Source organism: Aplysia californica, unplaced genomic scaffold (genome assembly GCF_000002075.1).
Source record: "Aplysia californica isolate F4 #8 unplaced genomic scaffold, AplCal3.0 scaffold00125, whole genome shotgun sequence".
Taxonomy (NCBI): domain Eukaryota; kingdom Metazoa; phylum Mollusca; class Gastropoda; order Aplysiida; family Aplysiidae; genus Aplysia; species Aplysia californica.
This window is the reverse complement of record NW_004797395.1, coordinates 432,829-446,401: the sequence shown is the minus strand read 5'-3', so window position 1 is coordinate 446,401 and position 13,573 is coordinate 432,829. Positions and strand designations below refer to the sequence as shown.

The following is a 13,573-nucleotide window of genomic DNA, read 5'->3' as shown; positions in this document are numbered from 1 at the left end:
CCCCCCCCAAATTATCTTAACCAATGTATGTTCAGTAAATCATCTGTGAGACTCAAAGCTTCCTTTTTTTTTGTTCCGGTAGTGTTCCTTTATTTGTGATTTATCTTGGTAAATTGCAGCTGGTTCTCTACTGCTTTTGGTGTTGCTATTGACATGATGTGGTGAGTTCCTCTCAAAGTGAGACCCTTTGTTGTTGTGCTGACTGTCAATTATCTACAACTATGCTATATTTACTTTTCAGAATGTTTCAATGCTGGTGATAGTAAATAGGTTGCTCTTAAACATAGGGGTTTTTTGTTTTGTTTTTACTGTTTTTTCTTGACAATCACAGAATTGAAGGGTTGAAAATAATTTGTAAAACACTTTTTTCACAACCCAGCACTCAAGAAGAGGAAGGGAAAGATACAGATTATGATGATAATGATGAGGCAGAGGTAGAGGAGATCATTCAGCATGAAGCAAACGATGATGATGAGAATGATGGTGATGATGAGGCTGATGATAACGCCATGCCTGGCTTCACTGAGAGACCTCACAGGTGGGTTAGATTGTTGGCAAAAGCAATGTTTTGAGTGGTTTAAAGAATCAACTTGACGAACAATGAAAGATATGTGCAGAAATATTTGCGTACTGCCTAGGTGGGAAAATAAGTTTTCTTAATCAAAGTCCAGGTTAAATATTTCTTTTGGTTACATTGTAGGTAAGTAGAAAAGGGTTGCTGATACTGAGCATACTGGTCCTCTGGGTTAGATTTGTTTTGTTTTTTTGCTTTTGTTGGGTTTTTTCGCTGTGATGTGATACTTTGTACCTGGGCTTGAGATTTCATATAATGAAATGGGTCTAAGATAGCAGCTTTGTGTCACTGGTCATATTGGCATAATGGCATAAATGCTTTTAATGTGAATGCGCAGACTTGTTTTAGATTTAAGGGTTCAGAACCCTGTTCAAAGGACTTTTAAGAGGTTAAATTTGGAAATTAATGGAAAGACAGTACTTGTAAAGATTTTGATTTCCTCTTAAAATTATTTTTACTTTGTCTTCAGGCCAGAAAAGGAGCAAGCTTCAATGCGTGTCCTTACCAGTGTAAGTACCATGGCAGTTACTTTACATTATGGGGTGATGTGAATATGAAGCAAGTTTAGTCATGCCTCTGACAGTTTGAACATACAGTGGAACTCGGACTCAACGAAGTCGCCGGGCCTGACTTAAAATTTTATTGAATCATAGTGTTCGTTATAGCAAACATGAGGTTTTGTGTAGATAATTACATGCACTAAGCAAGTAATGTATAAAGAACAGTCACAAGTACATGTAGTGCCTGAAATGCCTGCATTTTATGAGCTGTTTAAAAAAAAAGACCGGATTCGTTCAAATGCACAGGCCTGAGTCATCTCGATTGTTTACCAAAAAGTTGTTTTGCTGTGTAGAGCTTACCATATGGCAACTTAAAATTCCATAGACAAGCGCACAATTCATTACGTAGATCTACATCAAGACTAGCTTATCGTTGTAATAGTGATCAGTTGCCGAGGGGGGAAAAAAGACTGTTACGCGTTTGTATCTGCGACGTTCAACGCCCTGACCACTAGTGCCCCCCGACACGCACAAACAGCCTCATGTGTGCAGGCTGCCCATCCGACCCCGACACACGCCAGAATGGACACGTGCGCATGTCAACAACACATGCGTTGGTATGAAAAAAGGCAGCTGATTGGTCGCATGCAATCGGCTAAGTGAATAATGATTTACAATGCAGGTGCAATGGATGGTTTCCGGGAATAGATAAGTTCGTTCTGAGAGAAAAATGAGCGACGCCACGTTTGCGGGGGCTGTTCACCCTGGAAGCGACCTCGTTGAATCCGAGCTCGCTGATTTAAGTGCTCGTTGAATTCGGGTTATTTTTATTGATTTTAAAGAAGGAAAAAAAAAACGGGGAATCTATCTCATCTGGTTGAATCCGAGTTCCACTGTACTGACAAAGTTAATTCCGTAAGCATATATTGCATATATATTGTGATTTGTGCATGCCTCCTGACTTTCTCCACACACACTAACTCACACAGATACACATATATGTGAGGCAGCGTGGTGGAATCAGGCTCTCGTCAATTTTTGGGCATTTAGAGTTTTTGGTATTACTTGAAAAAAATATCCAATTATCTTGAATATAAGTCGAGATATTTACGAAAAAGAGAGGTGAGGGTCACCTGTTTTCAGAGGTAAAATTATTGAGAAAATGGCCACCAAAGATTAGTTATTTCCTTAGCCTAAGAGTCTGTGGTAACTGAAAATTTACATTTTTGGTGCCTTTAATCAACGTTTTTCAGAAAAGTCCACACAGAAATGTGTTCATTAATAGGCATGAAAGGTGTAGAGAAAAAAAACACAAATTTGATAAAAATTCACAAACCTACGAGAAACTGCAAGTTTCTTCACTTTGATTATTTTGACGAGAGCCTGATTCCACCACCCTGCCTCACATATTAGAATGCAAAGCATTCAAAGTAAGGATGTTGTCTAGTGCTGTGTAATGTAAGAGGTTTCCAAGTGCAGTTCTGTTGAGTATTGGGTGGATAAGATGCAAGTGTTTTTAAAATCCAATATGAAACATGCATGAAAGTGAAGGTTTCACACACATGGCCTCCTCTGCTAAACTGTTTCTGTAAGAAAACGTGGGGGTGGGAGGAGATCAAATGGCTCATTTGTGTTTTTATTAATGGTTTTATTTAATTTTGTACATTTTGAGTTGTCAGGTTCATGTAATGAGCAAAATTAGATATCTTTTTCATAATGGAAATATACCATCGCACCTGCTTTAACAACTCCTTGTACAATTAACTACTTCCTATTTCCCCTTTTGCAGTTTTCTTTATTTCATATTTTTAATGACACTGTCCAAGAGGACCACTTGCTGTCTAAAGTGACCACTTTTCTCCTCGACAATGGCTGGTTGTCTTGACTAGGGTCGACTGTTATGGCTTTAATTAACGTCTTTCCTTTTTGTTCGCATAGTTGGATGCCAACATTGCCAGCTTGACACAGCAGCTGCAGCAACAGCAGGAGATAATGCAGCAGATGCAGCAGGAGCTGAGCCACCAGCGAGAGATCCAGCTTCAGCTCCACCGTCAGCAGCGAGAGCAGCAGCAGCTTCAGCAGATGGCAGTGCAGCAGCCGTCTCTGGAGAAGGACATCAGCAAGCTGGAGGACATTCTCATCTCTCGGATGGAGCATTCTCTGGCGCAGCACATGCAGAGAGAAAATATCCTTGAAAGTTGGGCAGCTGGGTTGTTTTTTTTCGAAACATTCATTCGTTATGTTGTTCTCATAAGTTGGGTTATTAATATTTTTATCCTGTGGATTACAAGTACTGCAGTATAATGTTAACATTGCCTTTTAATTGGTCTCTTTCTTTCTTTCTTCATATGTGCCAGCTCTAGTAAAGTTAGTCCCATAGGAAGGAAAGAAGCGTTGATAAATGATTGGTGTTTTGTTGCAGTTGTATACATGGTATGAGAGCCTCGCGAGTGTCAATCATTATAATTAATTTACAACTACATGTGTACTTGGAAAAAGGTATATCTGTTGCAAAATTTTAGGCGTCCTCAATGACTTCGCTGTAGGCGGTATAGCGAAAACATGAAAATATTTTACTTTTGCCTGTGAAGATAATGAAAGTAACCCTTCATAGGTTGACGTTCAGTGCATGTTTTTATGTTTTTCTTTGATATAAATACGTACTACACAACAAGTCATGGTGCCGTTGCATTGTGTATAAAAAAGATATGTGATGGCATCTGCAGAAAGATGTTTTCCCAAACAGAACTTGTAGAAATAATAGTTGTCTTTTTTACTGTGTAACATTTTCCTGAGTAATGTAGGTTCCCTGTAACCAACTATGTAATAATGTTCCTTTCTTATTTAATAAGCACTCTGTGATAGTTGTGGTTATTTATCAATATTTTATTTTACATAACTTAGCCTTGTCTTTTAAGCTAATACCCCAAAGCTGTGAAAGGGAATAGTTACTTCCTTAATTCTAAAGTACCTCAGAGATTGCAAGACTCTCTGAAAAAGAATGATGCTCAAAGGAAGACGAGGGATGAAGCTTTGCAAATGGCCGTCGTGAATGATGTCTCGAGAGCTGTGAAAGACACAGTTGGGAACACACTCAGGACAGAGATAAAGCAGACTGTCAACCCAGGTATGCTCATAAAGTGCACCATCACTGTATCTTCTCTGTTATAATCTATGCTTCTAGTGCTTGCAGTGGGTGGTTGGCAGGTGCTCTGGTGTGGTTTTCTTCTTTTTTCCTGTCAAACATCTATCGTCCTTATCTCCCCTTCTTCTTTTTTATGTTTGTTACTCTCTTGTAACACCTCTAATCTTCTGGCGCTCATATGTCCTTATTCAGTTGCGAGTGCCGTAAAACCTCTACAAAAACTTTTAAAAACTCAGTGCTGTGTTGTACAGAATACTATTCTTCTTCTTATTTTTTAAAAACATTTATCATTTAGAAAAATGCATTCTTCATTGTTGTAGGATTATTGCTAAAATTTTGTTTTCTGTGAAATGATTATGTAAACAACAGCCCATCTCAAAGGAGGTATATAATCTCAAAACTTTTCTTTTTGTTTATAACTGTATGACAGTCTAAGAGTTGCAGCGAGACTGGGGAGTTGTGCCTTGTGCAGCAGCAGTAGTTTTTGAAAAATTTTGCTATCATAATGAATTGTATGAGTTATAAGACATTTGTATTCAGTGCTTATTTCTGCTGTTGTCTATTTTGGGGGTTGGGGGGGGGGGGGGGTTGGTGGGAGGTGGCTTTAGTCAGTAATGATTTTTTTTTTTTTCCTTCCTTACATAAAGCGCAGATGGCTAGTGGGTGCTCTGGTAGATAGATGACTTTCCATAAAAATGTTTTCTGGACTCAAGCTACATATTGTTTGAAGGACAACAGTTTCTTTTGTTTTTGGGAGCATCACTGTATTATATCTATCATTTCACTTTCTTGTCTAAGTTTTCTGTGGTAAATGAGTGAAGTTACATCAGTGTGGATAATTGGTTTTAGGGTTTGTGGAAAGGGCTGTATGAAAGGGGGGGAGGGGGAGGTGATCACATGAGGAGAATTAATTCTGCATGCATGCTCGTCATTGACAAAATGTGTCTGGAAGCTGAATTGCTTGACAGCTGTTCCTTTTCACTCAAAATAGTCCAGTGGTGTGGATTTCTTAAACTCTTCCCCCCTTTTTTTCCCCATCCAGCTTTGCACAGGTTTGTGGAGCCACTGAAGGAGAAAATCCATCAGGAAGTAGCCCAAAGACTAACAGCTTGTGACTCCTTACTCAAGGACAATATTTCCAAGGCAGTCAAGTCTAGAGTGAGTTGTTTTTTTAATTGTGCAGTTTATTTATAAACTTGTTGCCAATGAAAATGGCAGATTGTTGCTCTTGTGATGTTTGCTCCTTCTATTTCTTTTTAATGTAAATATGAAGGTAGTCAGTTTTTTCTGAATGTAGTCGTAATCATCTAGACTTTGTGTATGTTTTCTGTCAGCAAGTAAACTGTGAGGTGAACTTCATAAAACAACAAATAATTTGTATTGCAAGTGCCGTAAAACTCACTAAATCAAAGATATGCTGATCTACCTCCCTTTGTGGTTTTGTTAACACTGCTCATCTTTCCTACAGTCCACAATGGATGTGTTAGCGTCGTCTGTGGGAGATGTTATCTACCAGCAAATGCAGCAGGCCTACACAGATACCTTCCAGTCTGCTATGTTGCCCTCTTTCAAGGCAACCATGGAGAAAACCGTCCGAGATGTGCACGGAGTCTTTCAGCAAGGAACCAAAGAATGTAAGTTGTTCCTGTGCTCTCTCTCTCTCTCTCTCTTCCACTATACTGTCATGATGTTATCATCTTTCTCTTTGGCTCAAGCAGTAAAGCAAATAAATTTTTTTCTCTTGTGGCTATAGGATGAAAAAGGGGGGGGGGGGGTTGATTCTTTCAATTTTCCTGTTCAGATGTAAAGCGTAGAGGATCTTCCATGTTTGTTTGTAGATATGATAGATACGAATGCTATATTACTGTTGGTCAATGTCTTCCCTTTGTTCGTTTTCTTAGAGCCGATCGCTTTCTTTTTTCAAAGGACCAACCCTCCATGGTTGGGCAATATATGTGATCCAAGCATGATATTCTCAAGAAATATAGAATAGAGAGAGATATATTCTATGTGTGCCATTAGATCAGTATATTTATTGTAGTTAAGTTTCTTTTTTTGTTATGGAAGTTATAACTTTCATTTTTTTTCCGCCTCCCACAGACCAGTTGTATATGCGTCAGAATGTGGAACAGATGGTGCGTGAGCGGGCAGCAAGTGACGACATTGTGCAGAGGATAGAAGAGGCCGAACACCAGTTCCTGGAAAGCGTTCAGCACATGAAGAGTCTAGTGCTCAGCAGCGTCAAAGAGGAACTGGCTGGCCAGGTGACGCAAGCAGTCAGCAGGTGAGAGCTAGGGGATGTTGTAGGGTGGGGTTTGGGTCAGGGGGCGGTATGTTGCCGCTAGTTGTGATCATCTGCTTTTTTATTTGCTGCAAGATGAAGGCTGTTTCAGTGAAAAATTTGAAGTGTTCATATCTCATCATCTTGTTTCGATGTAATGATTAGACAGGTTCTTGTGTTGCTATATGTAATTGTTATTTCAGGTAATATGCCCAAGGTTGTTTTGTACGAGATGAGTCACTTATGTTTGTGATGCTTGGAAAAACAAGTCCTAAAAAACACCAGTTTGAACTTCATTATTATTGCTCATAGAGTAGGCCTACTATTTTTTACTCTTTCCCTGCCAGGCACTTAATGGCTCAACATACGAAGAATGGCAGGCGATTTGGCGCGTATTTAAAAAAATCTTTGTGACCTTACTATTCACAAACCAACAGTGAAACTTGGCATGCAAAAAGGCAATATAACATACTGCTTATTGCAAAAGAAATTTCTAAAAATATTGAATAGCTAATTTTTTAAATGTTTTTTTGCAAACGTTTTAAAATTTGAAAGAAAATAATTTTTCAATCAAGCTGCCAGATCTAGATTGCTAAGTCCACTGAAAATAATCCTTGATGCCTTCTACACATAACTTGAGTCTGCATTGCTGTCATTTATTTCAGCACTAGATATGACCCAGCCCATTGATATAATATGGGTCCATCAGTTCTAAATGTTGCAAAGTTCATTCGCCATTGTGCCAAAGTACATTTTGGTTAATCTTGGGGGGGGGGGGGAGATTTGTTACGTTATTGTTACTCTATGCTCAATCGACTCGTAAAGGCCAACAGTTAAATTATCTTTAAGATCAGTCCCATGACAGAGGGGTTTCAATTATGGCAGCTATCAATTTTTCCAAAAGTATTTCGGATGTGGCAGCTTGTGATTTAAACAGTGATATAGAAATTTATGCCTAGAGTAAGAGCAAAGATTATTTTAAAAGAGTCTCTTTGAGAAACAATACAAGTGTTTTCATCAGTGCGTATGGCAGCATCTATAATATTGATTACCATGGATGCTTTGTTTGGAAGTGAACCTTCTTTCAGTATACAATCTTTGTATACAATAATAATGCTAACATTGAGAGTTAATCATTATGTCATATCCCGTTGAGACTGAAGAAGTTTTTGTAACTGTTTACCATAGCTTCTCACCTATGCAAAACCCTCACAATATCATTCATTTCGAAATTAATATACATTGTTTTTTCCTAGTTTGCAAAATTGGCTTTACTTTAATTTTGATCTACCCCCGGGGCAGTGCCACTGACTGTAGTGTCTTTAGGCCATTCCCAAAGGGAGGACATTTCTCGTTCAAGAGCAGTAGAATTGTAAATGGGCTGATTCATGTCACGCTCATAACTGTGCCTGATCTACAACAGGGAACTGGAACTGCTGCTTTTTCTTTCCTAACCCTTACTATTGTCATTTTCCTCTACTTCTTTTGTATGTTTGTCACACTCTTGTGACACGCTATTTCCGGGGTGCCTTGAAAGTTGAAGTAGACCTTGTGCTGTTGAAGCTAGAGAGGTGAGCAGAGTAAGTCTGATTCCCTGTAAAGACTTCTCTGTTGACACCCACCCCTTGGTGCTCATATGACCTTATGCAGTTGCGAGCGCCGTAAAACCCTCTACTATAATAAAAATAATAATTTTAATCTAAAATTATGTGACAGCTGATTTAATGTAATTATGTTGCAGTATTCTTTGCTTCCATACCTTTACTACATGTGGCTTTATTGAAGCCTTGAAAAATGACTTACTACCAGTTGATGAAAGTGTTTTGTTCACTTCACATACCTTATTTCTACCCTTTGACTCCCCCCTTTTCTGAAAATCCAGTGTAAAGAGCGAGATTGTGTCTGACGTCCGTAAAGTAATGAAAGAGGAGGTGACCACAGCTCTGCAGGAACACGGGGCTAGCATTAGTGACAAGCTCACCACTTATCTACGCTCTGGGGCAGCAACTCCTGTCTCTTTTACCTCAGAAGAGGAGCTCAGCAAAGAAAGGATTATGAGAGAGCTGAAATCTGGCAGAATCAACGAGGCGTTTCAGAGTGTAAGTAGCTCAATGTACAGCAGGGCTGCCTAAATCTACCGATTTTTCCGGTAGATACCGATTTTGGGCCTGTTCTACCGACATACCGATAAGGTGTCAAAAGTACCGGATTTGCGATGGGTGCCAAGAGAATTTTTTTTAAACCCATTCTGCAGTGCTTCCGTTCTTCTTTGTTTTTACGGAAATCTGTACATTCCGAAAGTTCCGTACTTGTCGCATCTTCATATCAACTCCATGCATTGAGAGAGAGATAGAGAGAGAGATCAGCACTTTCCTCCGTAACTTGTCAGATATTTACTGCAACTCCTGGCAATAAGTTGTATTAGAAACTGCCAGATTGCACATTTCGTACTCTCGACCATTGTCTATCTGTACCGTTCGGTCGGCAATAGTTCTTCACGTGCATATCGGCTGAAAACTCTCTACTCACGATAGATAATCTCCCTCCTTCTTCTCATTCATTCTTTCTTTCTGTCCATCTTCAGTTTTTTGCTGCGGCTGGAAAATCTGTGCACTTAATTCATTTACCTAGAAAACAGAATTGTGAATGTACAAGGAAAATCGGTATCGAAGCAAAACATTCTAAAATCTGTCTTGGTCTAGAGAATTGGTCAGTACCAAATGAGGATTCTACACAAGGGGGCTGCGGGAATTTATTACCCGGGAATCTGAAGAAGAAAAAACTCGCCTTGACCCGCGAAAATGCACAAAGTCCTCGAAACCAAATCTGAAAAGCCTACCGAGTTCATATTTTACCGATCGCGTTTGTGATATTACGTTCGGCTTTCCCCAGTCCGAGAGTACGTTTCGCGCGAATGAGCGGCTATGGCGGCAGGCGGAAGTGTAGGTGTAATACTGAGACTCCATCGGGAAAATCAAAATCTACTTTCGCTTTCGTTACCGCTCAGAATTGACCGATGATAGTTCGTTAACGTTAGATTTGCAGTTAATAAAAATTTGTAACCTGCAGTTTGTGCATAAAAAACACAGTGTAGCCATAAAAATTAAATCGATATTCTCACTGATGTCACTATAGTGACAAAAAAAGGGAGAAAAAGAAAACACGCTGCCTCCAATTTCTCGATTGTCGGGCCCGTCATCGTGACCGGTCAATGAACCTTTGAGAGTTTGTGAATACGGTGTGAGTAAGGGACCGGCCGGTGGTTGTTAGAGAAAGCATAATCAAAGTTCATTCAAAGAAGGAGCATTGCAGGGCTTCGTAATTGAGGGGAGGCGTTTGACGCAATAAGGTCTACGGCTGCAGGGAAAGGCCACAGTGCAAGAAACTGATGCTAAAATAAAAACGATAAGTGGAAGTGGTTTTGACATTCGACAATCGAGTGCGTAAATGAGGGAACATCAGAGCACAGGCTTGATGATTGTATCTTCAAGGTTGGTGTTCCCGGATTTGTCAGTGATGACAAATTGAGTAGTGGCAATGAGGAAATGCCATTTTCAACCCTCGGAAAGCTCTATGTTGGATGCCTATGCATCATGATGGCTTGTTGCTGATTAAATACTGGTACTGTGATTTAGCATTTTGAAAAAAATCAATACTTAGTCCATGATGCAGTGATTCACTAATTCCAGGTTTTCAGCATCACTACATCCCACGCTCTCACAGTCCTTCCAGCTCCGGCTCTCGATACACGCTCTCTTTTATTTTCACTTCTTACACTGCCGTGAGCCTAACTATAAAGGTTTTATAAATAAGTTTAGTCTTGCATGCTTTTTAAAATCTGTGATTGCTGAAACCAAACATGGTTTTGGCAGTTGATGTTCTTCTTGCCTCTCCTCGGGCCCAGATCAGGATTCATTTTGTATTTTTAGGGTAAAACTAATTAAAATTAATTGTCTGTCATACCTAAGTCACGAAGGACTTAACAGTGTCCTATGCTAGTGACGGGAAATATGTTTTAATATAGTTTCTATTGGTATGGGCTAGGGGTTTGGAAGTCAGTTTGGCAGTCACCCTGCACTCAATTCCGGATTCAATACTGAATGATAGGTGCCTTGAACGATAGTCCATAAAATGATTTGAAAAAACAGCAACCTCGCCTCATTTCATACACACTGTTCATCGTAACTTGTGCACACCCATACACCCCCTTCCTTCCCCACGCACATATATAAACACATGCGAGAGCATGGCAACATGCACACAGACACACACACACATACACACACACATGTGCATGCACAAACACATTTTCAAAATATAATTACCCAATATCTCGGAAAGCAAACACGTTTGATGGGGCAACGATCATTTTTTTTTTCCTTTGTCTTTGTACTACCTGATTTTGGGCCAATCTACCTGAAAATGACCCTGAATCTACCTGAAATGGGAACTTTGAGGTAGGCAGCCCTGATGTACAGTCATAAGGATTTCATTGTGTTCGCCAACAAAACATTGGTCTGAAAATAAACTGAGCTTGTCAAAAGCGTTTGTTGTTGTTTGTTTGTTTGTTGTTGTTTTTTTGGGGGGGGGATATTGTAGGGCTTTTTGTGGGTTTATTTATATTTGTGAATATCTGCTAAGAGCTTCCAGGAAGTTGATGGGATAATAATAGTATAGATAGTAAAATGCACAGAGCTTGCTGTTGAGCGGGAACTGGTGCTATACAAATACTATCTGTTATTACCAAATCGTTTGGTTTTTTCCTCCATTTTTTCTATTGAGATTGTCAAAAGTTCAGTTTAGATTGTCTAGAGCATTCTTTCAAGAAATACTGTCAGGCTTTTTGTAGGTTCATGTATATTTGTGAATATTTGCTTAGAGGTTAATCATTTGTTTTCCTTCCTCTCGTAGGCCCTGTCAGCGAGTAACCTGGAGCTTGTTATGTTTGTCTGCGAGAGTGCCCACCCTCTCAACATTTTCTCCCAAGATCCTCTCCCTCTCACCCAGCCTGTACTGCTGTCGCTGATCAGCCAACTCTCTGCCAGCTTGGACAAAAACTTTGATCTCAAAATGAAGTAAGTAACCATTCTTAGTTTTTGGGGAACAATTATGGCTCATGTGGTGCACCCTTGGTGGTGAATATGTATGGCGCAGACAAATTTTTTTTTGTCAAGAGGACCACTTTTCTCAAGTGACCCATTTTCTCCTCAACGATAGATGGTTGTCTTCGACAGGTTCAGCGGTATGTGCAAGGTAGTGTGTGGAGGCCAACATATGTGTTTTTTCATTGGTATGCTATTATGGAACGATCTTGTTTTGGTTTTGAAAAGTCTCATACATAGGACCACACTGGGAAATAAATGCTGTATAAACAGACTTATAAAAATAATTATTGTTTTTACTGTTTTTTCTACTACTTCTGTTCTTATTATTGTCATAGCCTTATGCAGTTTGTTGAGAGCAGAACCATAGTAAAAGTACATATGCTAGTCATACTGTCTTGCTACAAAGTCTGACTGGTCTGTGTTGTATTTTCCCTTTAGATTCTTGGAAGAAGCAGTTCTGAACCTGGATCTGAATCAGCCAATGACAGCAGAGCACATTCCTGGAGTGCTGGGTGCTCTAGTCCAACGGCTGGGCTCCACAAAGGCCCACAATGGAGACAGCAAGAAGATCAAGGCTATCAGGATGCTTGCCATGGCTGCAAACTCCCTCCTGACGTGATGTCTGGAGGAACTAGAGCTGAATTTTCATGTCCTTTCCAAGTGGTCTTTGCTAAAGCCTTCCCGTAGGATAAGATACAATAACGTAAAGTCAAGAAGATAGACTCTGTTATGGACTCTCATTTTTATGCTGACACACATACACACACACAGACATATGTGTACACATACTCTAGTAATGAATCTCCAGCACCTTCCCAGACAGTCTGAGTACAGTGACAGAGTCTAGTGAAATAAATCTTGTTGCAAAAGCCTTTTTTTTTAACAATCTGTTTGTTTTTGTTATGTGGTGTAACAGAAGTGTCCAGAAAGTCGGTAATGATAATGTCTTGTTTGAGAGGTGGAGATCCGAGATGGTAATTCCATAATGCCACTTATTCCTCTTTTTATGCCTTATGCATAAACAGGGTTTTTTACTACTTGCTAAAAATAAAAACCCACAAGATTTGTAATTGTTTTAATTTTGTGAACTCTTTGTCACCTCACCTGTTTACTACAAATTCAGATATATCACTGAAGCAAGGGAAAATAAGCAACTCCCATTGTTTTGTAAATGGAAAGGCGGGTCAAATGGAGTTATTTATTTGAACGATGATGACACAGTGCAAGCAGCATCAAGGACTGGCAGTTTTTCATTTTAAGAAAAACTTATATGATGAAGTCTTCTAGACATGACTTTGGGCACTGCTTGTAGTCTTGAATGAGATGTTTGGTTCAAGAGAGTACATTCAAGCATAATGTGCTCTAGTACCAGACATTGGGGAGTTATTTTCCTCTCATATTAATCTTGTTTCCGCAACCAATTTCATTTTGCTGGGGTGAAGCCTAGTGCTAGTATACAGTAAATAGCCTAATACTTGTAAACAATAGAAAGATTGAAGTATTCAGCAGTTATAGTTCACCTTCTGTCTAGTCCTGTATTCTTAGTATCTAGTTGTGTATGACACAGAGGTCATAAGTTATTTCTTGTTTCCTGCTTCTACTCTTGATGAGCAGCTGTCTCCTCTGTTGGGAATGTGTTTGTAAGTGCATTTCTCATATAATTCTGGACTTTAGAATATATTAGATTGCAGATTTTTTTGGGTATTTACCCCATGCAAAATGAATCACTATTAAGAGTTGAGAAAATGATTTATAAATTTCTCCTGCTTTTCCACACTGTCAGTTGTCTTGAAAGAGATATGTCAGTATAATTATTGTTTCTGCCAGACAGTTCTCATATGTGCAAGTTCATAAAGTTTTTGTGTTTTGTCTTGTTGAGTCTCAAGACTTTGCTCTTTCTCATCTCTCCTTCATCTTGTCATCTTAGATAGGGGCAGCTGTTACTTTGGTATCATTTATTCTGTTCCT

The 13,573-nt window shown here is 39.3% G+C and overlaps 1 protein-coding gene across 1 annotated transcript in view; it reads left to right on the top strand.

Moving 5' to 3' along the window:
- LOC101851261 (enhancer of mRNA-decapping protein 4) overlaps positions 1–12,675 on the top strand; it is a 45,697-nt gene extending 33,022 nt beyond the window's left edge. Inside the window, exons 20-29 of the mRNA XM_005096267.3 lie at positions 380–538; positions 1,044–1,083; positions 3,013–3,259; positions 4,046–4,201; positions 5,262–5,377; positions 5,688–5,853; positions 6,320–6,503; positions 8,383–8,599; positions 11,412–11,575; positions 12,044–12,675. Coding sequence (XP_005096324.1) covers positions 380–538; positions 1,044–1,083; positions 3,013–3,259; positions 4,046–4,201; positions 5,262–5,377; positions 5,688–5,853; positions 6,320–6,503; positions 8,383–8,599; positions 11,412–11,575; positions 12,044–12,224 — 1,630 coding nt within the window. The 3' untranslated portion in view covers positions 12,225–12,675. The remainder of the gene's footprint in view (positions 1–379; positions 539–1,043; positions 1,084–3,012; positions 3,260–4,045; positions 4,202–5,261; positions 5,378–5,687; positions 5,854–6,319; positions 6,504–8,382; positions 8,600–11,411; positions 11,576–12,043) is intronic.
- The last annotated feature ends 898 nt before the right edge of the window (positions 12,676–13,573 follow it).